Raw genomic sequence first — 26,331 nt, forward strand, 5'->3', positions numbered from 1 at the left:
CCAACTTACACAGTATGTTGCGTGGGTTTCTGTAAGGCTGTTCGCTCTACCATGAGTCAGTCTGAGGAGAAAGACGAGGGGCTCCATCCCTCTAAAACCACTCTGTCTGGGGAACATGACCGCCAGACCAAAGCTGAGAGGTAAGATGAGGATCTCCAACTGTCCATGACTGTTCTCCATCTCTTTCACAGCCCAGCAGTGAAAATCATTATACCTTCATTATTCAGAGTAAAAGGTCTGTCTGTGTTGAAGCCCATTCCAGCAGGAGAGACCAGACTCCCCTGTACCCAGTTGTGTGTCCATGAAGAGCAATCAGTCTATTGAGCCACCCATTGCCTTCAAAGATGGATACTGCACTACTGAGCAAAGGCAAAACTCACTCACTCACCCACAGTTAGCCTATCTGACCCCTTGTGGTCGTTAGGTCTACAGACAATGTCTACAGACAATTAAACAAGGACATAGGGTCATAGATGCAAAACGGCCTACACAGTTCAGCAATACTGCAGAGAGGATGCGAGTGAATGTTCACTGCCATGCCTCCTAATGGCCACATGGGATCAGATCGGCTAACTGTGAGTGAGTGAGTTACAGGATCATTCACTCGCCTCCTCCTCTAATGCTGAACTGTGTAGGCTGCTTTGCATCTATGACATTGTGTGTCCTTATTTAACAAATATTTATCCAAGAATGTCTTTACCAAGTATACATGTTTTTTTGCAGCATTAACCTGCTTCACATTCATGCAGTTAGGGAGCTGCCCAGTATAACCATAGCCTTCTACTGTTGGTCAGCAGCTCTAACAAAACAATTTGGAGATTAAGTTCCTTGCACATTGGGGGTAGCTGGTGGGACACTTACACATTCGTTCTGATTTTCAAAGCGGATATTGGGATTCAAACCAACCTGTCAAAACCCTGCTGCTCTAACATTTTTACTACCACCTTTGATTTATAAATCCTTTGTTTTGAGCAGGATCCAGCAGGAAAGACCAGACTCCCCTGTACCCAGCTGTGTGTCCATGAAGAGTGACCAGTCTATGGAGCTGCCATTTGCCTTCAAAGATGGACACCATTCTACTGAACGAAGGCAAGACTTTACAACAGATGAGTATGTTCTTATCTGACTCAACTGAGCAGAGGTAAGAATTCATAACATAGATTTGGTCTAGCCCTTTATACTCTGTTGATTGAGTTTCCTATTTCAAAACATCACATCAAATAATCAGAGCAGCATTTACAGTAGAGTTCACCTTGTGTTTCTTCTTGGATCCATCATGACAGAACCCAGCCACCTTTATCTACCAGTGTGTGTGTGTGTGTGTGTGTGTGTGTGTGTGTGTGTTGGTATCTGCAGACCTAATACATCATCATTATGTTTCCTCTGCAGAGTTCATCTGAAGAGTTCAGAGGTTCCCAGTGGTCAGTCTTCCCAGGAGCATCAAACAGACCTGGCCTCCATATTTATGGTGTGTAATTGTGCAACAGCACATTTTACTTCTGCTACAAATAAAATGCAAAACAACCATTCTGGTAATTTCTGGCTTTCAATCTATGCAAGATGGTTTTGATGTTGTCTTCCACAATTTTAGTATGTACATTTAATTGATATATTATTCTGTTCAAGCTGCTTGAGGAGAACATCTTCACTTTTGTGAAGGATGAGCTAAAGAAGTTCCAGAGGGTTCTGAGTCCAGATTACCCAGAATGCTTAGAGAGAGAGTGGGAGGATGAGGAGGAGGTGGACAGTGAGGAGGAAGAACAGAGGAGGAGCAGAGAGGCACTTCTGAAGATCACACTGCACTTCCTGAGGAGAATGAAGCAGGAGGAGCTGGCTGACTCTCTGGAGAGCAGTAAGAGGCTTTTAACAGGGTTAACATGGGGGGGAAAGGGTAAATGGTGGGAAAGTGGAAGATGTTAAAATTTGCAGACTGTTATGAATATACATATTCCTCAAGGGAGGCCAATACAACTCCATATCAAATAGTAAATGAGCACAATCCCAATGGATAATCTGATAAAACTATTGACTGGTTAATATATGTGTGTAGAATGTTGAACACATGTTGCATGTTAATGATGCATGTTAATAAACAATATCAGTCATCATCAACAGAGTTGCCTTTCACATTGAACTGCACACACAGTCAAGACCTATTTGTCCACCAATGATGAACTGAATTGGTACCGTGGTGTGCGAAAATACATATATTTGCCCAAAAGGGTCCACATTTCTCATATTCACTGTGACATTCACTCTTTGATGTTATTTGTTGTTTCTTATTCAGAATCTCTTCCTGATGTTTGCCAGCGTGAACTCAAATCTAGTCTAAAGGAGAAGTTTCAATGTTTGTTTGAGGGGACATCGAAAGCAGGAAACCCAACACTTCTGAATCAGATCTACACAGAGCTCTACATCTCAGAGGGAGGGAGTGGAGAGGTCAATGATGAACATGAGGTCAGACAGATTGAAACAGCATCTAGGAAACCAGCAAGATCAGAAACACCAATCAGATGTGAAGACATCTTTAAACCCTTACCTGGAAGAGATAAACCAATCAGAACATTGATGACAAAGGGAGTGGCTGGCATTGGGAAAACAGTCTTAACACAGAAGTTCACTCTGGACTGGGCTGAAGACAAAGCCAACCACAATATACAGTTCACATTTCCATTCACTTTCAGAGAGCTGAATTTGCTGAAAGGGAAAAAGTACAGCTTGGTGGAACTTCTTCATCACTTCTTTATTGAGACCAAAGAAGCAGGAATCTGCAGGTTTGACAAGTTCCAGGTTGTGTTCATCTTTGACGGTCTGGATGAGTGTCGACTTCCTCTAGACTTCAAGAACAACGAGATCTGGACTGATGTTACAGAGTCAACCTCAGTGGACGTGCTGCTGACAAACCTCATCAAGGGGAAACTGCTTCCCTCTGCTCGCCTCTGGATAACCACACGACCTGCAGCAGCCAATCAGATCCCTCCTGAGTGCGTTGACATGGTGACAGAGGTGAGAGGGTTCACTGACCCACAGAAGGAGGAGTACTTCAGGAAGAGATTCAGAGATCAGCAGCTGACCAGCAGAATCCTCTCCCACATCAAGACTTCTCAAAGCCTCCACATCATGTGCCACATCCCAGTCTTCTGCTGGATCACTGCTACGGTTCTGGAGCATGTGTTGAGAACAGATGAGAGAGGAGACCTGCCCAAGACCCTGACTGAGATGTACATCCACTTCCTGGTGGTTCAGTCCATACATGGGAATGTCAAGTATCATGGGAGAGCTGAGACAGATCCACTCTGGACTACAGAGACCAGGATGATCATCCAGTCTCTGGGAAAACTGGCTTTTGAGCAGCTGGAGAAAGGCAACCTGATCTTCTATGAAGCAGACCTGACAGAGTGTGGCATTGATATCAGAGCAGCCTCAGTGTACTCAGGTGTGTTCACACAAATCTTTAAAGAGGAGCGTGGGCTGTACCAGGACAAGGTTTTCTGCTTTGTCCATCTGAGCATTCAGGAGTTTCTGGCTGCTGTTTATGTCTTTCTGTCATTCATCAACACTGATGTCAATCTACTGTCAGAGCCACAACCAACATCCTGGTGGTTTACTCTATTAAGAAACAACTCTAACATAAATCACCTCTACCAGAAAGCTGTGGACAAGGCCTTACAGAGTCCAAATGGACACCTGGACTTGTTCCTCCGCTTCCTCCTGGGTCTTTCACTGGAGACCAATCAGACTCTCCTGCGAGGCCTGCTGACACAGACAGGAAGTAGCTCACAGACCAATCAGAAAGCAGTCCAGTACGTCAAAGAGAAGATCAGGGAGAATCCCTCTCCAGAGAGAAGCATTAATCTGTTCCACTGTCTGAATGAGCTGAATGACCGTTCTCTAGTGGAGGAGATCCAACAGTACCTGAGATCAGGAAGTCTCTCCACAGACAAACTCTCCCCTGCTCAGTGGTCGGCTCTGGTCTTCATCTTACTGTCATCAGAAGAAGAGCTGGACATGTTTGACTTGAAGAAATACTCTGCTTCAGAGGAGGGTCTTCTGAGGCTGCTACCAGTCGTCAAAGCCTCCAAAATATCTCTGTAGGTTTATAGATAACTGGACAGATTAAATCTATAAAATCTCATTTTTTCTGAAGATAAAAAAATCCAAAATAATTGTGTCTGTGTTATCAATTATGCTTTTCAGGCTGAATGGCTGTAAGCTGTCAGAGAGAAGCTGTGAAGCTCTGGCCTCTGTTCTCAGCTCCCAATCCTCTAGTCTGAGAGAGCTGGACCTGAATAACAACGACTTGCAGGATTCAGGAGTGAAGCTGCTCTCTGCTGGACTGGGCAGTCCACACTGTAGACTGGAAACTCTCAGGTCAGTATTCCAAAACCTGTTCAACACATGACCATTTTATTCCTGGTATGTATATAGGTTACTATAAGTGAATAAACACCTAAAATGTGTCAATTTTTCTTTGCTCATGCAATTTTCAAAACCAATTGTGATACCATCTTTTGGTACTCCTTTCTACCTTCTGTGAACTACTGTCCATGACCATATTGTTACGACCTGGCTCAAGAGGCCATAACAAAAGGGAAACACACCATGATAAACGTTTAACAAAATAAATATGTATTACAAAAACTAAACCGAATGGCAACTAAACCAAATTAAACCAAATTAACCAAGTTACAAAGAATGAGTTGAGTAATTAAAGTATGAAGTGTGAGCGTCAGTGATGTCAGTAAAATGTGTAAGTGCTAAATGGTGGGTGTGTGTGTATATGTAGGGGTGTTGGAATATGCATAAAAGCAAATAAACTAAGGCAGCAAAGCCAACCAAGCCGGAATGGGTGCCTGTAAGGAGAAGCAGAGAGAGAGTGAATGACTGCAGCCATCGCTTAACTAACTTCAGGGCACCGGGCCCAGGTGCACTGAGTTACTGCGATTAAGTCACCTGCAGGGTAGGTACACAGATTAGACCACAGGGGCCATCGCAACATTTCCTTATTTCCTGTCCTTACTGCCTCTGTTATTGAAACCTAAAATACCAGAAAGAAGGACAAACATTTTTCAAACTGGACCAAATGAAAACACAAAGCAGATCATGGGATCAACAGTTTGTAGTGGAGATAATTATAGATTTTCCTAGCATTATCACAACTAAGAACAGTGTACTAAGGAGAAAATCTAACATGTAGCTTTTCCTTTTAAAGAGTAGCTAAATCCCCAACCCAAATTTGTGGTGAACCCTGATACCTAATGGTGCCAGGTGATCTCACCTTCTATAGAGTACAACAGGTGGTGACATCACCTGCCAGTAGGGGAGACCGGGGATGATAATAATGATAATGATCATGATAACTTTAAATATAGCACCTTTAAAAACAGAGTTTACAAAGTGCTTTCACAGTCAAAATAAAAACAGAATACTCAAAATTTGAATTTAAAAAAACAATAATAAACAGTGATTGCATTCAGATAGGACAGAGGTGGAATAGAGGAGCATTCAAATAAATAGTGGATAAGATGAAAAACAGTAAGGTTAAAATGAAAGTAAGATAAAATTAAGATAAAATGATAAAAGATGGTAAAAAGACAATAAAAAGATTATAAAAAGACGAAATGACATAAAAGAAAGTCTATAAAAATGTGTTTTAAGAAGTGATTTAAAAGAAGTCACAGATCATATGGAGTCAACATGTTATGTAGCTCGGAGCCAGACCCAAACAAAACCCTAATCCTAACCAAACAAAAACTGAACAGGTTTGGGAATAATAATGATCTACGTATATAATAAACTGTGTGTGTGTGTGTGTGTGTGTGTGTGTGTGTGTGTGTGTGTAGGTTGTCAGGCTGTCTGCTCACAGAGGAAAGCTGTTCTTATCTGGCCTCAGCTCTGAGCTCCAACCCCTCCCATCTGAGAGAGCTGGACCTGAGCTACAATCATCCAGGAGACTCAGGAGTGAAGCTGCTCTCTGCTGGACTGGAGAATCCACACTGGAGACTGGACTCTCTCAGGTATGGAGAGGCTTGCTGCCAGGCAGAAGAAATGTCTTCTAGAGATATTAGAGTTGGTAACAATTTTCTCAGTCATACCGTAAAGCTTTATTGTTTAATGCTTAATGTTGGATATGAATGACATTGTATGGAAAATCATTCATAGGGATTTAAAGCCCATTTGTCAAAGAGACTATGCTGGTTTTAATTTGTTTATCCATTTCCAGTCTGGACCATGGTGGAGTGCAATGGTTGAAATCAGGTCTGAGGAAATGTAAGTGTGTATTTCGTTTTACTACTTACCTACTCAGCAGGATGTGACATCCATGCATTCAAATCCTACTGAGAACGCAGATCATGGCTGATATAACGTGTCATCATGAAACCTCAAAAAATTGTCAAACTGTCAATGAATCAACAAATAAGCACAACAGGTTTATTAGATCAGAAACTGCTGCTGTATTGTGTCTTGTTCTCCCCATCAGATGCCTGTGAACTCACACTGGACCCAAACACAGCACACAGGAACCTCTCTCTGTCTGAGGGAAACAGAAAGGTGACAGAGGTGAGAGAGGAGCAGTTACATCCTGAACACCCAGAGAGATTTGACTACTGGTATCAGGTGCTTTGTGGAAATGGTCTGACTGGTCGCTGTTACTGGGAGGTAGAGAAGAAAGGAAGGGTCGATATAGGAATGGCATACAGAGGAATCAGAAGGAGAGGAAACAGTGAAGACAGCAGGCTTGGATGGAATGACAAGTCTTGGATTCTGTACTGCTCTGGTAATAGTTACACTCCCTTGCACAATACATCCATACGTATCCCCCCCTCCTCTGACTCTGACAGAGTAGGAGTGTATCTGGACTGGTCTGCTGGCACTCTGTCCTTCTACAGAGTTTCCTCTGACACAATGATCCACCTCCACACCTTCCACTCCACATTCACTGAACCCCTCTACCCTGCATTTAAGTTTGGGTTTAGGGTTGGATTTGAGTTGTTTGGTTCCTCACTGTCTCTTTGTCAGATAGAGGAGGGAGAGTCACCTCCTGTGTGACAGCTACAGAAATGACAGTTCACTCTGTACAGGATCTCACACAGACAGACACATACACAAACACTTTGCTTTAGACTTTTGTTTGGCATTTTATTCATCTCACCAGTCCAAGCTAAACATGTCTCTTGTTTTTTACAATGCTTTCACAGAAAAAAAGGTTAAATGTTTGATTGTTTGATTGTTCTGCTGAGTCATTACTTCTCATAATCAAGTAAAAAGTAACATTTATTCACATTGCCTAAATTGGCTGAACCAAGCCAGTGTATGTTATTCCCATTTTGGAGAACCTCGGTGAGTCCATTACATTTAAAAGCAAATGTCCTCTTTTTCTTTGTCTTTTCTTGTACTCCATTCTGTGTATCAGACACATGCAGCTACTTGTAAGTTTAATGAAAAACTTTTAGTATAGAAAATGTGACCCGTTAATGAAAATCTTTTAAGTTCAACCAATCTAATTTTGAAAGAGCAGTCAGTGTGAACACAGCTGGACCACTGATCCTTTTAGCTAACCTACAGAGGTTAATGCACTGAAGATGGAAAACTTCCTGGCTATGAATTACAAAGAGACACTAAACATGTACTTTTACTGTTGATACTTACTGTGCATTTAATGAGGATACTTTCACTTCCTCTGTCTTTAATGGTGGTTGTTTCACTTCAGAAAAGAAAATAATGGAAAACTTTTATTTTTATCTACTGAATATTTTTGGATCATGGCAGCTCAGCTTTTACTTAAAGTAGAGGATTTATTTACTTCTACAACCAGTGTGTTTAATGTGATGTTCATTAAACACTCTCCTCCATATCAGTTCAGCAGCAGTCTGCCTTCAACATCAGTTGCCCTGCGATCCACTGTCACCACTGATCAGCTCTCAGTATTGATCATGGAAAACAAGCCTAATTACTGTTCAATAAGTATGATCCAAGACACAGAATTAAATAATATGATTTGAATATTCTTTTCCTTGGTTATCAAGGTACCTGTAAAACACAGCTGCCACTGACTCACCTTGGATAAAAACAACATTTTTTATAATGGGTTTTCCAACTGACAGTGAATTGTGCCAACTACTGGTCCCTATGTGTCCAATATTTATGACTGATCATCCATGAAGTCTTCCAGATGTATGTGTGCTATTATTCTACCAAAGAGAAATATCTCTTTTAGCCCTATTTACACTGAACTGGTGGAAATGTAATTTTTATTTTCTCCTTTATTCAGAAAGGTTTTGTCATTTGTTTATATAATCATTTCCATATAAATTAAATTCCATATAGAGAAACACCTTTTAACCCACATTTTACCCTATTTTGGAAGTTAAACTATCCTAACTCAAAATACAGGTCAACTTTACTCCAGGTTTCATAAATGTTCAATGATTTTCATGTGAATTTCATATGGAAGCCTCTGTAGGCCTTATTTCACCCAGTTTTACACAATTCTGGAACTTTCTTCGCCTGTCCTCATTCAATGTACAGGTCGATTTTTACAGAGCTTTTACAGTCTTAAAGTACTCGACCTGTAAAACACAGCTGCCACTGACTGACCTTGGATAAAAACAGCAATGTATTACAGACTGAATAAAATGTCTGACAGTGAGAGTAACATGCACACAATTTTCTGTGAAGCATCTGAAATGTTTGTTCAGGTAAAATTTGGGATAATGGGATCTGTTGGTTGAGGTCTTTGTGTGGAGTGAGCTCGCCCTCTTGTGGATTGGACTGACTACAGCATGTGTGCAGGCTGACTGGCTTTCTGTACTTTTATATTGTTGCTCTGCAGTTTGTTTCTGCTCTGAAAGTAAACAAGCGGTATGTTTAAAAGTATATTTTCCTGCCTTAAGGCCTACATGAGTCATATGACAAATGTGGTAGGTAGTCTATTTGTGTATTTATTTTTTTGTGTATGTATTTATGTATTTGGTCTGTATTGTTGTGCTATTGTACCTATTAAAGACTCATGTTAAGGGCAGTTACAGGAAATATTTCTTGTCAAAGAGTAGCTCCCCCTTCTGGACTGACAAAGAAATGACTGTATAAAACATCATACAGAGGTAGTATTCACAGGTAGTATTCTGGATGCTAGCTTATATCCCTGATAATCAAATTGGCAATAGACTTGTTTACATGTGTATCCATATTGTAACAAGAACATCCACATGGAAGAGCAGAATACTTGGAGTATTACTATGGAAACAGAATTTAAACATTATAGACAATATAAACCAACAGTTAACAGGATCCAATGTTTACATACATCAGCTAATAGCTATACCAGCTAAGCAGTATTCAAGTTTGTAAAAAGCAGGGTTTGTGCTCATCAGGAATATGACATTTACATATGCCAACTCTTAAATTTAATAATAATCCAGAATAATATTGTAATATTAATGGCATGTTAACAACACAGTGAGAAAGCTATCTACATGGTAATTTCACTAAGAGCTTCATCACTGTGCTTCTGCTGCTAATGGGAGGACAAACACACCACTAGTCAAAACGTGTGAGATACATCTACTGTATCAAACACTAAACTGAGTACAAGCAAACTGAGTTATTTATCACCAAACTACAGCAATCATCTCCTCTCCTCTCTCTAATCCCCCCATTATTGAGAACTTCTGTAGATAACATGATTTATCCAAGAGGGGCTGAATGGTATTAAATGTCAAAGCACTGGAGAAATAAAGCAACATGGTTCCCACTGTGTTTTCAGCTTCATCCAGATGGTAGCATGCTGTGCAGCAGGTACATGATCCAGCATCATCCACTCCTATATGAGTCTGGTAGCAGAGTGCAGAGGCTCCAGGAGTCTCACAAGAGGTCTAAGATGATCCAAGACAACCTCTCCAAGGTCTTCATGATGTGCTGGATGTTAGTACCTCTGCTCTGTAGTGCTTCAGGACACTGGACCAGCCCTTCTTGAACATGGGGACAATACAGGATGTTGTCTGCAGCGGTGGCGCCCTCTGCAGGCTCAGTGAGCAGCTGAAGAGAAGCTGCAGGAGCCTCACAGCTGATAGGTCCATGTTTTGAGCTCCCTGGAGCTGATGTCATCAGCACCCACAGTCTTGCAGGGATGGAGCCTCCTCAGCTCCCTCCTCACTTGGTCAGCAGATGGACGGGCTGGGGAGAGACCTCAGTGTCTTCCTGGACAGTCTGAAGTCTGGACTAAAGGTCAAAGGTGACAGGGCCTTTGCTCCAGGTTTCTGGGCTTTAGAAGATCCTATCTGAGAAGCTGAGTTTGGTACTATATATTGGTACTATAGATCAGATCCGAAAACAAATTTTTACAGACAGGCTTTTATATCCTTTATTTTTGCCCATTTTATTCTCATCTATCTACAAGTTTTATTTTTTCTGCAAGCGTGTTTTTTAATTCATGTTTTTCATTCAGAAACCTTTACTGCAGTGTGTCAATGTCAACTCACGTCTAATCTGAAGACGTTTCAGTGTTTGTTAGAAGGGAATTCTAAAGCAGGAATCCCAGCATGTCTGAGTCAGATCTATCTCTACATCACAATGGAAGAGGCAGCTGGGCGGAGCCAAGTTCACTTGCCCCAACAGGTATGAGTGTCACACCTATCCTCAAGTACTTCTGTGTTTTTCCACATGCCAAACTTTTCTATTGCTTGAGGTTCACAGACGCCACTAGAGTGGCTTGCCGATCCTGCGTGTGAGTAACATCATTGATGATATACTGTATATCTAGCCTATATATATGTAGCTCATTCTATTCACAGAATTTGATCAAGCTAAATGTTACATTTCCTTTGCCGACCGATTGACTGTACAGTAGTATACATGGGCCCAGTTGGCATTGGTTGGCCTATCTCAGTGTTTTGGTAGGCTAATTTGCAATTCATTATTTAATTGTGCAAAGCCAGAGCAACACTAATTTCATGATGTTTGTCATAGTAGCCTACTAGTTGTCTAGCTGATATATGAGTGTAAAGTCGCTAGTGTACAGTAATCAGTTTGGATAGCCTGGATATGGGACCCTGGCATCAGGGACAGTGGTGAAAAAAGTACTCAAATCCATATGTAAAAGTAGTAATGCTAGCCTCATCAGGAGGAAACTCAGATTTCCCTGGGTGCAGAGGAAAATGCGAGGCTCTGTACTTTCAGAGTAGCCGCAGTGTGTTCCACAAGCACCGGTTGTCAGCCAAAGAGTGTACTATAGAGATGAGTGAAACTTTCATTCCAAATGGCTTGCATCATGCATTTGCCAGTGTGAAAAGGCGGGTGCATTTCATCTGCGTTACAGTAGTGACATGCCCATGAGCAGAACATAATGTCAGTGGCCTTTTGCCAATACGAGGCTGATGATACATATTTTTTTCAGCTTATGTTGAATTTAGAACCTTATTTTTTCCTTTTTATTTCATGTTCATACAGGCTAATCAAATAATCAGTCATTTAAAAACACTCAAGATTTTGTTAATTAATAATAATTGTGTATCTTGCTGTAAAAATGTAAATGCATGTTTACAGGCCAACCAGCTTGATTGAAGCTAAATTGACTGAATGTTGTCATATTTAATACTACTTTTACCACCCAGCTGGCTGCTCTATAGTACCCTTGTGTGTGTCAGCTGATGACCGGGCAGTGGCTGAGGGCTGTACCGGAGGGAGACATGCTTAGCCCGGTTGGGGTGTGGAGACTGGCAGGGAGGCGGGTCTATCAGATCCGCTGGTTCCCACTAACCGGGTGAACAGTGAGATGTAAGAGATGGAGTATGATCCAGAGTCAGTCACTTCATCTGTAGTCTCAGATACAGTGTCACAAACTGGTGAGTTATACACATTCCAGTTTATTAGTGATTTGCTTGATGAAACTTTTGGCAAATGGCTCAAGGTGAAATATTCTTTCCCAACACAGACAGGTTCATTAGATCATGTGCAGAAGCTGGTGGGTTTTGACGTAGATGAAAATAAGTGCTTTCGACTGAGAAAGCATGCCACTGCTTTGAGGAAAACAACAAAGATAGTGAAAAATGTTACAAAGCATTAAAAAATATGCAGGGTTTAACATACCACATCTGGAGCAGTTCACAGTCATCAGCAAGAAGGCTCTGTACATGGTGGCGGTCAAGGTCCACCACCAGGCTGCACTGATGGGAGGTCAAACCAATGAGGTGGCTTGTGGACATGGGGCCTAACTCTTCTTTGAGAGGATGCTGGCACTCCACACAGGAGTTTGAGGGGTTAAAGGGGTGCTGTGTTCTGCTGATGAGCAGGGGGAACTGGGCCTTACTTTTTAATTAGTGTTTTTATTGAGTGGTTGTAGTAGTGTTTTTTGAAATTTGGTAATAAAGTGTTTAGAATTCTCTCTCTCTCTCTCTCTCTCTATCAGGTCTATCAGGTTATCCCTTGTTAAACTGCTTTGACTACTTTCACTTAAGGTGTGGCACAGACTATTTTCAACACCAAAAGGTATCGTAACTTTAGGTATCGCACTTTACATGATAGTTTACAGTGTAATATAGTTTAATTACCCTATCCAAACATATCCTCTGATTTGGTTTTGTTTGCTAATAGTTTGCTGTGTGACAATGTGTAAATGAACTGTACTTGTATGTCTTTTTTAGAACTGTATTGCAGGTCTCCCTTGAAAAAGAGATCTTGATCTCAATAAACATTCCTGCATAAAGGTATAATTGTTATCATTATTAATAATATTAATATTAATATTATAGTTATTATTTTTTATTACTTTACTATTACTTTTACTATTTTTGTTACCACCTAGCATTAGCTTATTCAGCGTATAAAAAGGAAATCTCCAACCCGTCTCTGTGTGAAAAAGTGCTGTTTAGGTTCAAAATATAACTCAACAGTTTTCTAACATATTAGTGTTTGGTCTCAATGGTACAGTAATCTAATAAAGTAGAAGTAGTAATGATAATTTATTTTGCTATATGAACATGTTTAATCAGGGAACCAAGTTGCCTGCACAGCCTATAGTTTGAAGTTGAAACACTGAAGTCGGCCTGATTTATTCTGTAATGGAAACCTTGTTGTAATGAATCAGTCCAACTAACACAGCATGTTGGGTGTGTTTCTGTACAGGTGTACTCTCTACCATGAATCTGTCTGAGGAGAGAGAGGAGGGGCTCCCTCCCTCTAAAACCACTCTGTCTGGGGAACATGACAGCCAGACCAAAGCTGAGAGGTAAGATGAGGATTTCTAACCGTCCATGACTGTTCTCAGCAGTGAAATCAATCAATCATTACACCTTGATTATTGAGAGTAAAAGGTCTGTCTCTGTTGTTTTGAAGCCCAGTCCAGCAGGAGAGACCAGACTCCCCTGTGCCCAGCTGTGTGTCCTTGAAGAGTGACTTGTCTATTTCTGAGCCCTTAAACTTTGGAGATGGAAATCACTCTACTGAGCAGAGGTGAAAATGTGTGAAATAGATAATAAAAAAACAACAGCTAAACATCCACAAAACATGTACTGTAAAATGGTGGGGATCCTTCCTGTATTTCCACTAGAGTCCAGCAGGAGAGACCAGACTCCCCTGTACCCAGCTGTGTGTCCATGAAGAGTGACCAGTCTATGGAGCCACCTATTGCCATCAAAGATAGACACCACTCTACTGAGCAAAAGCAAGAAAAACAGATGAGTATGTTAGTATCTGACTCTACTGAGCAGAGGTAAGACATCATGAGATATAGAATGTGTGTGTGTTGATATCTGGAGACATAATACATCATGTTTTCTCCACAGAGTTCACCAGGAGAAGTCAGAGGTTCCCAGTGGCCAGCCTGCCCAGGAGAATCAAACAGACCTAGCCTCCATATTTATGGTGTGTAAATCTACAACACTTTTTCCTTCAGCTACAAATGAATTAGTGATGTTACGTTTGCGAACGATCCAATTCTTTTCAATGGCTCTTTGGTATGAACGAAGGGAACTGAGTCGTACTTGGTGAGAGCCGTTCTTTTTATCATTGTGCCCAAATTTCACTGCCTGCCCTAAATCCACTTAACCTGATGTGCCAGATTATCAATCTTATTTGCACTAAAATCTGTTTTGTACAAAAACTCATTAGACTTGTTTTTTTATTGTGCCAATAGAAGTTTTCTAATATTAAAGGTCCCATATTATGCTCTTTTTAGCTGTTTAAAACATTTCTCAGTGGTCTTTAAAATAAGGTTATGAATTCTGTTGCAAAAAAACACCCAAATCCAGGCTCTATGGGGCCTCTCCATCCTCTCAGTTTCTCCCCTCATTAACTATGCGCTGTTCTGAGTGGGCGGGGATGCTCTGGTAATGAGGCGCTGCTCTGATTGGCCGCCTGATCGGCTGGGTGAGGGGGGAGGGTGCAGACGCGGAAAAACTCCAAGACCAACATGGCAGCTGCTTGTAGAAGAAAACTCCGTGACACAACATGTAAAACCTACAGTTTTGAGGCGGAATCTGTCAACCGAACAAGAGGATGCAACTGCCGAGGTTTTACAGACACGGTTACAGCAGGATGTCTCTGACTGGTAGGTTGAAATTTCACTGTTTTCCTACTTTCTCGCCGTGTGTGTGTATGTGGTTGCGTCGGCTAACGTTATGTGGTCTTTCTGGATAGCCATAGCGGACAAATTTGTATCCCATAAAAACGATATCTAACGTTACCTGCCGGAGTGTCTCGCACTGTAACTATACCGTATGGTTTGTTTGATTCGTTTTTAGCCTGACGTTCACCGGTGCCGGTGGTTTGAGGCTGTCTAGTAAGCTCGTCAACACAGTAGGTGTCGGTAGCTTTTAGCTGGCTACTTGGATAGCTGCTGTAATGTTGTTCCATGAAGTGTCTTCCAATTGCCGTTGTACTGGCTAGCGATAGGAAACAAATCCACACCAGACATTATGTAGTTATTATGTTCAAATACATCAAATTGATGTGAAGACGCAAAAGAACTCATCTGCAGTGGATACAAATATTGTCACGACACCGGCAAACATATGGTTATGTCCCATGCTATCTACCATTTGGACACATGACTGTCGTAATTTATGCCAGTGTTACTCAGCTATAACGCTAGCTCAACAGTTTTAGAACTATAGCTGAAATATTCAAAAACTGCATCTCATGGAGGCCTGCTGGTCATTCCCCCTGTACATAACATCTTACCTCTTCTAGAGTTGACACCTTTGTTTGTCCTGTACATTAGGTTGTACAGTACTCACATCTACTCTAAATTGTCTGTGCTAATAAACATATAATATAGATAAACGTAATCGTCAGTGTAATGTTCCTATAAAGCTTGCAAAATTCAGTAACAGTTACCCTTTCTCATTCCTTAGGTTACCAGAAGAATGAAGCAGCTTCAGGATCCACCTACATGCGTGTTGGTCATCCTGGTCTGGAGCCTGTATGTTTGAATGTGTTCTCACTACAGAATGCAATGAACATTTATAAAGCAGACTACGGGCCCTTACAGCTTGGAGGTAGAGAACAGTAAGTTTCTTTTATGCATTCTGTGCATGAATTGATTTGAACATGTGACTTTGGATAATACTTTACATGACAATAAATTTGAGTAAAATAACTGTGTGTTGTTATACTTTATTACACATCCATGTAGAAAAAACTTTAGCACACCTAAAAGTCTTTTAGTGACAGGGGCATAGGACAAAAGTTACTGAAAAAGTAATATAATCCAACACACTGTCTACACTTGCATGGTGCTTTATTACATTTCAGTCATTGAAATGTAGTAAAGCACCATGTAAGTATAGACACTGTGTGTGGGATTATATACGTTTTTCCCTTTACACACCCATGTAAATTAAATGTGAAACCAATAAGTAACCACAACACTGACTGTTCATACAGAATAAAATTATTTTATTTTAGAAAAGGTATAAAAAAGGCACATGTAGAAACATAACATATTGCTTATAGAGGACCATACTGGGCTGCTTATGTTACAAAATCTACATCTGTGAGTGTACACAGGGTGTATCAATCACAATAATGATTTATAATTTGATGTTTTTAGTTATCTTATGTATTCGTGGAAAACACCCAACTACAACCTGACCTCATGCCAGATAACCAAAACAACAATAGAAGAGACTAAGTATTCAAATGAAATATATTGACAGTATGTGTACCCTCTTCTCAGTGTCTAGCCTACAGATCCTTTGTCAGCTAGTGCTGGGGCTTTCTAGGTCTCAGGGTCAGAGTATTGATACCAGTGTGTGTGTGTGGTGCTGTGCATGTTGTGAGCTCCATGATGCTGCCAGCTGCGTCGGGTTCAGACTGCCTCTTGATTGAACCGAGACACGTGGCTGCAATGACGTCCACCTCGGCTGGCCTGTCAGACTGGGCGCACAAGTCTTCTGGGATGGGGATCTTCAAAACCTGGCTCACATGAGGTGCAGGGTCCTGGAAGACTTGATCAAAGATGAAGTCCATCAACTCATCGATGTAATCTGTGGAGTAACAGAAACACAGAAGTCATCAGTTGTTCCATTACAAAATAATATACATTGCATAGTGTGGCCTGACACTGGCGAGTAGCAAAATGTGCAATTTTGAGTCATAAATTATTTTATACTATAGTTTATACTTTGTTATAACATTTGTATATTTATTTAACGACTGTCTGAGATGTGCTGGCCCCATAGCAGGGAATAGCAATGTTTAATGCAACCAATTATCTCAAATATTGTTTAGGATATTGCATCATGAGTAATACCTACACCTTACAGTATACTGCAATCCAGTAACATTACCACAAACTACAGCCTCAATAATTACCATGTAGTTGGTTCTAAACACAGTCTCAAGTAAAATAGGACATTACAATCTCGAGAAAGGTAGCATTTATTGTAGTCTCTTGTTCAGGTTTTCTAGTTATTTTTTGCCAGAACCCCAGCTGATTACAAGACTAGAGTTGCCAGACTAGGTGTAAAGACAGAACGTGAAATATTACATGTCATCAGCCAGTAACCCCCTTCCATTCATTTGGCGTTAGAAGTGAAATGTTTGCGGTGACCAGAGTCCCCGATAAACAAAGTACTGTTCGAGTTTTGCCACGTTAGGTGCGGCTGTCTAGAAAGGAGATGTGTCCGCAAAGTGAGCCAGAGGAGCTAACCTTAGCTAACGCTAACGCTAACGCTAGATTAGCACGCCGCTAACGGCACTAACTCCTAGCCTGGATCATAGTAGCTTTGTCCTTTCGGGGCCTGGTTAACTAGACGACTGCTAACTGTTGTTGTCGTTGTGGCCAACAGGCTTCCTCGTATTCACAGGCCCGCATCAAACTCCGTCCCATCGGGACTGGAGCTAAATCGCTACCCGATGCTAATCGGACTGAAACACCATAAACTACCGTATTCATTTCTCATTCTCAAGCTACGTTAGCGGACACATCTCTCCACACACGGCAACTGATTTAGCAACAAAGCACCATAGACTGTGTTAAAAAACAAACATGAAAACAATGTCGCAAACAAGCAAATGGAACATAACTTTACACACGTTAGCAAACCTCGACATGTTCTCAAGCCCAGCTGACTGCACCCAACTGTAAATATCATCACAAAGTGGCGACACTTACCGATTGCTTTGCAACATTTGCTTTTGGGCCACATCCAGTTGGGATAAATCCATCTTCCATCTTCCAGGAGCAGTGTTGATGTAAATCCTGCTTTGTATTGACACTCGTTTACGAAGCGGTCCGAGGTAAAGCGGTTAGCACAAACACGCAAATTTGGACTAAGTTTACTGTAGTTATTGTAAAAAAATATCTTTTTATCTTCCGATGCTGAGAGGCAGTGTAGAGCTCCGTGTTCAGCCTTGAAGCCAACAACGGAACATTTAGCATGTTTTGCTCTTGCTTTTGACATCTGCTAAGCTGTAGCAGCGAAGGAAAACAATGGCGGCCGACAGCCCACAGAGAGCAGAGGGGAGTGGGAGTGGTTATCCACCTTGGAGGTCGGCGTATGCAAATTGCTCCCCTTTGAACGTCACAAGGGGAGCCAAATCAAAACGGCTCGTTTTCTGGCATGTGTTCCCAGGGAGGAGGCTAGGGCAACAATGCAGAGGCATTCACTTCTCACATTCTGGGGGTTGTTAGGTTGAGGGATGACTAAAGTATATGTGTATGGGCAAGGAAAAACGTGTTTTTCATAATATGGGACCTTTAAGAAACAACTCTAACGTAAGTCACCTCTACCATTGTGCTGTGGACAAGGCCTTACAGAGTCCAAATGGACACCTGGACTTGTTCCTCCGCTTCCTCCTGGGCCTTTCACTGCAGACCAATCAGACTCTCCTACGAGGCCTGCTGAAACAAGTAGGAAGTAACTCACAGACCAATCAGGAAACAGTCCAGTACATCAAGGACAAGATCAGAGAGAATCCCTCTCCAGAGAGAAGCATCAATCTGTTCCACTGTCTGAATGAGCTGAATGACCGTTCTCTAGTGGAGGGGATCCAACAGTACCTGAGATCAGGAAGCCTTTCCACAGAGAAACTCTCCCCTCTTCATCTTACTGTCATCAGAAAAAGAGCTGGACGTGTTTGACCTGAAGAAATACTCTTCTTCAGAGGAGGGTCTTCTGAGGCTGCTGCCAGTAGTCCAAGCCTCCAATAAATCTTTGTAGGTACATAGATAACTGGACAGATTAAATATATTAAATATGTAATTTTTTCTTAAGACAAAATTAAATATAGTTTATCACTTATGTTTCCAGGCTGAGTGGCTGTAAGCTGTCAGAGAGAAGCTGTGAAGCTCTGGTCTCAGTTCTCAGCTCCAAGTCCTCTAGTCTGAGAGAGCTGGACCTGAGTAACAACGACCTGCAGGATTCAGGAGTGAGGCTGCTCTCTGCTGGACTGGGGAGTCCACAATGTAGACTGGAAAGTCTCAGGTCAGTGTTCCTCAACCTGTTCAACACATGACCATTTAAATCCTGGTTTATGTGTTGGTAACTATAAGTGAACAACCACCTAAACTGTGTAAGATTTTCTCTGCTTATATAATTTTCAAACCAATTGTGATAACAACTTTTGGTACTCCTTTCTACCTTCTGTGAACTAGTGTCCATGATCATATTCCCTTATTTCCTCTCCTCACTGCCTCTGTTGTTGAAACCTAAAACACCAAAAAGAACGTTGAAGATTCTGTCACAAATTGAGTTAAAAAATAAGCCAAAGTGGACCAAATTAAAACACAAAGCAAGATCAACAGTTTGTACTTGAAACATTTTGATAAAACTTTATTGACATAACTGGGTTACATGCCATCTAATTAACATAATTTCCTGGTCAAATGCGGGTCACGGTCAAAGGTAATTTTTGAGTGATTTTGAACAGTTCATGAACTTTTTGGATTTTCACTGTTTATTGATCATTAGGATCACCTGGTCTTATTTGTTGTGATCCAGAAGGAAGCTATTCTTGCTCTGATAGATGCACAACTCCACTTTGCACTCTATGCACGTCCACTTTGTGTGATGAGGCTCTTTGGCAGTGCCCAGGTTTTCCTTATCATTGCCCATATCTTCATAATCACTGTCCTCATCTTCCTCACACTCTGCCTCATCATTCTCTTAATCGCTGCCCTCATCTTTCTCATTGTCACTGCTGTAGGAATAAAAGGGAGGGTTGATTTGATTAGATGTGCCTTATAATATTATATTTTTGATGAAGCATAATCATCATCCATTTTGGGGCACCACTGTATCTTGGGTCTCAGTAATACAGAACCGTGGTAAGGGACCACTTAGGATCTGCTAAAGGGCCTTAATCTGAAGGAATTAATTCTTTCCACGATGAGAGGATAGGCATTTCATAAATGCAACTTGCCAGGTTCCTGTGCACAAGTTTCATCAGTTAACGCACATATCTACACTATACACCTACATCTATGACACACAAGATAACAGAAACTAAGAAATACACAGGAAATGCATACACAAGACAAGATTTAGGTTTGGTAATCAATTGGGTAATATCTGTGCCATTGATGTGTGAATAGAGGTCGTTCTTACGAGTGTCTGGTTATGGTGAAGCATCCTCGCAGCAGAGTGACAAGTCTTTGTCCAAACACGAGAAGGTTAATCTCAGGTAGGTCATCTTGTTGGTTCTTTTGTTCTTTAGCAGATTCTCGGACAGAGCCCTCTGTCCTTCATGAATCAACTTTGAACTCTCTTGGAGGAGTTGAGGGAGGTTTATCTGGGATGCACCAAGGGTGCAGGTTGCGGCCTGACAGAAAGCTCAACAGAAAGCTCAATTAAAGTCTGTTACTTGGTATATTTTGCAGGTTTTGCATAGAGCAGGAAATATTCCTTCTGCTCTGTGCACAGGTGAGGCACATTCATGCCAGGTAACTCTCCAGTCATGTGAAAACGCACAGGGATCTGGACCCCTGGGGAGCACAGGGCAGTGACCAGACCATACTATTGTTTAGGTCCTTATGATCTCAGATCTTTTAATTAGTGCATGGAGGTTCTGTGTGGAACTGTTTTGACATCATTAAAATGCAGATGTGTTTCTTTTGGAACATTTGCTTTGGTGAAGCCCATACTGGGGTTTCTTTTGGGGCTGTTGGTGTGCCTGACATGCGGCAGCATATTTCTGATGTGGCTGCTGGGGTTTCTTTTGGGGCTGTTGGTGTGCCTGACATGCGGCAGCATATTTCTGATGTGGCCGCAGAATCTCGTCCATCATTTGCTGGAATGTGGCTGAGGTGCCATGGACACTAAAGGGGAGGACCTGATACTGATAGAGGCCATCTGGGGTCAAGAACGCAGTTTTCTCCTTGGCTCGGTAAGAGGGACTTGCCAGTATCCCTTGGTCAGGTCCAATGAATCCGATGAATCCGATGAATCTTGCGGGCCAACCACTCTATCAGTTCATCCACTCCTGGCACGTGCTAGGCATCAAACTATGATATCTCAATAAGTTTACGAAGTTGTTGCAGAACCGTGGCCTGCCATCTGGTTTTGGGACCATCACAATTAGGCTGGACCATGTGCTGCAAGATTCGTCCACAATCCCTATTCTCTGGACAATTGGCCACACTTTGGTCATGCATTGGTGCATCTGCTCCATGTGTTTTATGGTTTGGTCCAACTCCCTGATGGAAAACAGAACATACAGCAGTAACTGATCCCCGTTTTTTCCATCTTCATCAATCAACTTCCTAAGCATACTCTTAAGGGTAGCGTTGAACCTTTCCACCAGTCAATCTGTCTTGGGGTGGTATACTGAGGTAAGCAGTTGCTTCACCTGAAGTCTGTGGCACATCTCCTTCATTACCTTAGACATGAAGCCAGTTCCTTGGTTAGTAAATATCTCTTTGGCTATGCTTGCTGCTTGTGAGAATAACAAAAATACCTCTCGGTCCACTGCCCTGGCGCTGGCTGTTCGTAAAGGGAAGGCCTCAGGATACTGTGTAGCATAATCCATCAGCACTAGGATGTAATGGTGGCCCAGACTGGATTTTGGGAGAGGTCCCACAGTATCCATTGCAATGTGGGGTCCCACAATATCCATTGCAGGGGGTCTCAATTATGGGGAGAGGGACCATTGGGCTCCAATGGTAGGTATTGGGAGCGGAGGTGTGGCACTCACCACAGTGACAGCAGCCACCAAAGCCTTTTTGATGGCAGACCAGTAGAACCACATCTGGATTCTCTTGTATGTTTTTTCAACCCCCAGATCCTCCTAAACAAAAAAAGGCTCCTAAACAATGGATGTGAGCTAGGTACAGGTCTTCAGATACATATAGTCTCGGTACCAGCAAATGATTCACCACTTCATCTGCCACCTTAATTACTCTGTACAGCAACCTGTTTTGTACTCCAAATGGGGGTATGTAGCATTACTCACACCTGGCTGGAGCTGTCCCTCAATTATCTGGACATCTCCCTGGGCCTGCATCAGATTAGGGTTGGTCTGTTGTGCAGTGGCAAACCATCCGGGGTAGTTCACATCCCCCTCTTCCCCAAGTGGAAACTCTGTGAAAACATTTGTGTCAATCGCTTCAAGTGCGGCTGGGTCTGGCTGGGTCTCTTCTGGGCTGATTCTGTGGACTCTCCTGGTGGCTCCAGTCTGCCCATCTCATTCTCTGTAGGTGGCTATTCCCCTTCACTCATCTGTGCTGTGGCATAAACTGGCTTGAGTTGGGCGGTTTTACCTCAGCTCTGCCTTCTTCCAGCCGCGCCTCATCTGGGGTGCTGTGGGCCACTGTTCCAATAAAGGACACAATCTCTACCAACCAAGACCGGTATCGGAAGGGTTTCCACCACCTCTTGTTAAGGAAGGATATTGAGCTGCCTCCACTGGGGGCAATTCCTGGTGGGCTTGCTGTAATTCCCCCGCCAGGAACGGATCGAGAATTCCACCTCACTCTGCAGGTGTCCAATCTCAAGTCGCGGATCTCTCAAATACTTTGAGGAAAGCTTCCACATCAGCCTCCGACGTCAGCTTCATCAGCAGCTCTGTGGGACTGCGGGCTATGCTCTCTTGCTGCACCCTCTTGCTGCACCGTGTGTTGGCATAGAGTCTGGATGGATGGATGTGGAGGTCGGCCTGGGTTTTCAGCTGGGGCGGCTATAGTGTGTTCCATATTGCTATGTCAGTCACTTTCCCCAATTTAGCGTGGTATTCAAAGTGTCTGCATTCTCCACTGACTAACTAACTGATCGCCTGCAGCTGGGTTCTCTCCACCCCTGCCACACCAGGGTGGGAACATATCAGCCATCCCACACTGTGCCCAGTGGTTTCTTGTGTGGGAGAGAGCGCTGTCCCTGGTGCTGAACCCCAACTGAGCCATTTTTCTGGGACGGAGTGTCGTGGAAATCTGTCAAAACACTGGGCACATGCACAAAATAAAGACACAAGCACTGACGGATTTGAAGATTAATGAAATTATTATTGTTCAATAATAAGGAGACTCAAACCCAAAGCTTACATCAGTATGTCTCAATGCAAAAACAGAATACTTGAACTTATATCGTTTCTAAGAGACATAGAAATGATCTGTGATTGGTATATGCATATTTTCTTAAATGTTTTCAACCAATTGGCACAAAGCCATGAGCTGATCATGCTCCGATCATGCTCCCAGCCCATGAACATACATGAAGTCATGTTACTGGAAACCTTCAAAACAGGGCCTCAACATCTGGTTCCACTTAAATGTCTCTACAAAGGTCTCTTTGTTTCACAATATAGTTGAGAGTTAAATCAGAACAAAATTAATAAATGATAAAACTAGATATTTGACTTACTTTACTTTCACAGGGGCTCTACAACTTGCGGACCATGGAAGTATTAGACCCAACTTCTGAAATGAAGTAGTACATCACTTCCTTTTTTTCCTTCCCTTTTGAAACACATTCAAGTTTCTAGTAATATCTATGTTCCCAGTGTGAATGAAATCCATTAATATGTTAATATGTTTCTCCCAGGCATAAGCAATCCTTAAGAATAAACAATAAATAACAAACTATATAATAACAAACTCTGTGTGTGTGTAGGTTGTCAGGCTGTCTGGTCACAGAGGAAGGCTGTGCTTCTCTGGCCTCAGCTCTGAGCTCCAACCCCTCCCATTTGAGAGAGCTGGACCTGAGCTACAATCATCCAGGAGACTCAGGAGTGAACCTGCTCTCTCCTGGACTGGAGGATCCACACTGGAGACTGGACACTCTCAGGTATGGAGAGGCTTTCTGCCAGGCAGAGGCAATATCTTATAGAGAGATTAGAGTTGGCAACCATTTTCTGTCAGACTGTGAATCTGTGGCATATTGTTTAATGTTTAATGTTGGATATGAGTGACGTTGTATGGAAAATAATTCATAGGGAAGGTTATTTATTGCCCATGAATCAAAGAGACTATGCTGGTTTGACTTTGTTTATCCATCCCCAGTCTGGACCATGGTGAAGTGCGGTGGTTGAAATCAGGTCTGAGAAAGTGTAAGTGTGTATTTAGTTTTATTAATGAAAACAAAGCAGCACATATTCAACTGTTTAGATGGAAAGCCTATCTAAACAGCAGTATGTGACATCCATTTATTCAAATCCTACTGGGAATGCAGATGATGGCTGATATAATGTGTCATCATGAAACTTTTAACAAATGAATTGTCCAACTGCCAATAAATCAACAAATAATACATAGAATGGGTTTATTAGATCAGAAACTGCTGCTGTATTGTGTCTTGTTCTTCCCTTCAGATGCCTGTGAACTCACACTGGACCCAAACACAGCACACATAAATCTCTCTCTGTCTGAGGACAACAGAAAGGTGACAGTGGTGAGAGAGGAGCAGCTACATCCTGATCACCCAGAGAGATTTGACTACTGGCCCCAGGTGCTGTGTAGAAATGGTCTGACTGGGCGCTGTTACTGGGAGGTAGAGAAGAAAGGAAGGGTTGATATAGGAGTGGCATACAGAGGAATCAGAAGGAGAGGAGAGGGTGCTGGCAGCAGGCTTGGATGGAATGACAAGTCCTGGAGTCTGTTCTGCTTTGGTGAAAGTTACTTTGCCCAGCACAAAAACAGCAAAACAGTCATACGTATCCCCTCCTCCTCTGACTCTGACAGAGTAGCAGTCTATCTGGACTGGCCTGCTGGCACTCTGTCCTTCTACAGAGTCTCCTCTAACACACTGATCCACCTCCACACCTTCCACTCCACATTCACTGAACCCCTCTACCCTGTGTTTAGGGTTGCGTTAAGGGTTAAATTTTGGTTTGACTCCTCAGTGTCTCTGTGTCAGATAGAGGACGGAGAGTTACCGGAGAGACACCTGCTCAAATGATCAAATGAGTTTACTCTATACAGGATCACACACACACACACACACACCTACATTTTAAAGTGAGAATATTGTTTGTGTTTTCAGATAGGTTTGCTACTCATTTCACTATGTGTCTTCTACTATGTATTGTATGCATGTACTATGTATGTCTAGAGTAACTGAACATGGTTTTAACATCACATTTTTTATTTGGAAAATCAAATGAATGAGATATTCAATGAATGAGATATTTAACCAGAATCAATGTATGTTCTGTGTATCAGATAAATGCAGTTGTAAGTTTAATGGAAAACATTTAGCATAGAAAATGTGACCAGTTAATAAAATGTTTTAATTTCAACCCTAACCCTAATATTGAAAGAGCAGTCACAGTGAACACAGCTAGACCACTGATCCTTTTAGCTGAACCTACAGAAGTTAATGCAGTGAATAAGAAAAACTTACTGGCTATGAAGAAACAAAAGAGAAGACACTTAACATGTATTTTTACTGTTGATACTTACTGTGCATGTAATAGGGATACTTTTAATTCCTATTTATTTAATGGTGATTCTTTCACGTCAAAAAAAAAAAGAATGGAAATGATGCTTCACTTTGGTAGAACATTTCCATTGCAAACACTCCTCCATATCAGTTCAGCAGCAGTCTGCCTCCAACATCAGCTGCTCTGGGATCCACTGTCACTACTGATCCAGCTGTCAGTGATGATAATGGAAAACAGGCAGAATTATAATACTACTACTACTACTACTACTACTACTACTACTACTACTGATAATAATAATAATAATAATAATAATAATAATAATAATAATAATAATAATACATTTTATTTGTAATGTACTTTTCATCACAAGTAAATCTCAAAGTGCTACAGGGTGCATAATAAGTGCATAAAAACAGGTAAAACAAACCAACAACAAAATATCTAATTAAAAGCAATGCAAAGAAAGGCCATACTAAAATGGAAAGTCTAAGACATAATGTATAAAAACAAAGAAACAGAAACAACACAAAGTTAAGGAAAGGCTCTTTTAAAATAAGGTCCCCTTTTAAAAGCATCAAAAGTCTGTGGTGCCCCCAGGTGGTCAGGGAGAGTATTCCAGAGACAAGGTGCAGCCGAGCAGAAGGCCCGATCCCCCATGGTGTGGAGCTCGGTCATGGGGGCACGGAGAAGGAGGTTGCTGCTGGATCGCAGGTTACAGGTGGACGTTTGGGGTGTGTTCCTTGAGGTAGGGAAGGATATTTCTATGGATGCACTGATAGGTAAACAGAATTATTTTGTATTTGATCCTGGAGGAGGCAGGGAGCCAGTACAGTGAGCGTAGGATGGGTGTAATATGTTTTAAGATAAGATAATATAAGATGCACTTCATTGATCCCCAAGGGGAAATTCGGGTGTCACAGCAGCAATGTACAGTACAGTAGCAGAACAAAGTACAGGAGAAGTAATAAGGTAATAAGAATACTGCAGTAGTCCAGCCTTGAGGAGACAAAGGCATGG

The 26,331-nt window shown here is 41.9% G+C and overlaps 2 protein-coding genes across 2 annotated transcripts; both read left to right on the forward strand.

The window, feature by feature from the left end:
• Positions 1-25,162, forward strand: LOC139644384 (protein NLRC3-like). Its single transcript, XM_071519755.1, has 10 exons — positions 1-140; positions 253-369; positions 976-1,110; positions 1,405-1,468; positions 1,627-1,852; positions 2,288-4,091; positions 4,198-4,371; positions 23,544-23,717; positions 23,933-23,979; positions 24,241-25,162. The coding sequence occupies exons 1-10, from the start codon at positions 52-54 to the stop codon at positions 24,825-24,827; spliced, it is 3,417 nt and encodes a 1,138-aa protein (XP_071375856.1). The 5' UTR covers positions 1-51; the 3' UTR covers positions 24,828-25,162.
• LOC139644393 (uncharacterized) lies at positions 10,622-18,583 on the forward strand. Its single transcript, XM_071519761.1, has 9 exons — positions 10,622-10,726; positions 11,613-11,843; positions 12,407-12,486; positions 12,642-12,704; positions 13,123-13,225; positions 13,333-13,449; positions 13,547-13,681; positions 13,782-13,860; positions 18,251-18,583. The coding sequence occupies exons 5-9, from the start codon at positions 13,137-13,139 to the stop codon at positions 18,581-18,583; spliced, it is 753 nt and encodes a 250-aa protein (XP_071375862.1). The 5' UTR covers positions 10,622-10,726; positions 11,613-11,843; positions 12,407-12,486; positions 12,642-12,704; positions 13,123-13,136.
• Positions 25,163-26,331: the final 1,169 nt, after the last annotated feature.

This window comes from Centroberyx affinis, unplaced genomic scaffold (assembly GCF_046629955.1).
Source record: "Centroberyx affinis isolate AG114_WGS23_722 - 3 ecotype Tasmania unplaced genomic scaffold, CSIRO-AGI_Caff_v1 ptg000060l_1, whole genome shotgun sequence".
NCBI classification, from domain to species: domain Eukaryota; kingdom Metazoa; phylum Chordata; class Actinopteri; order Beryciformes; family Berycidae; genus Centroberyx; species Centroberyx affinis.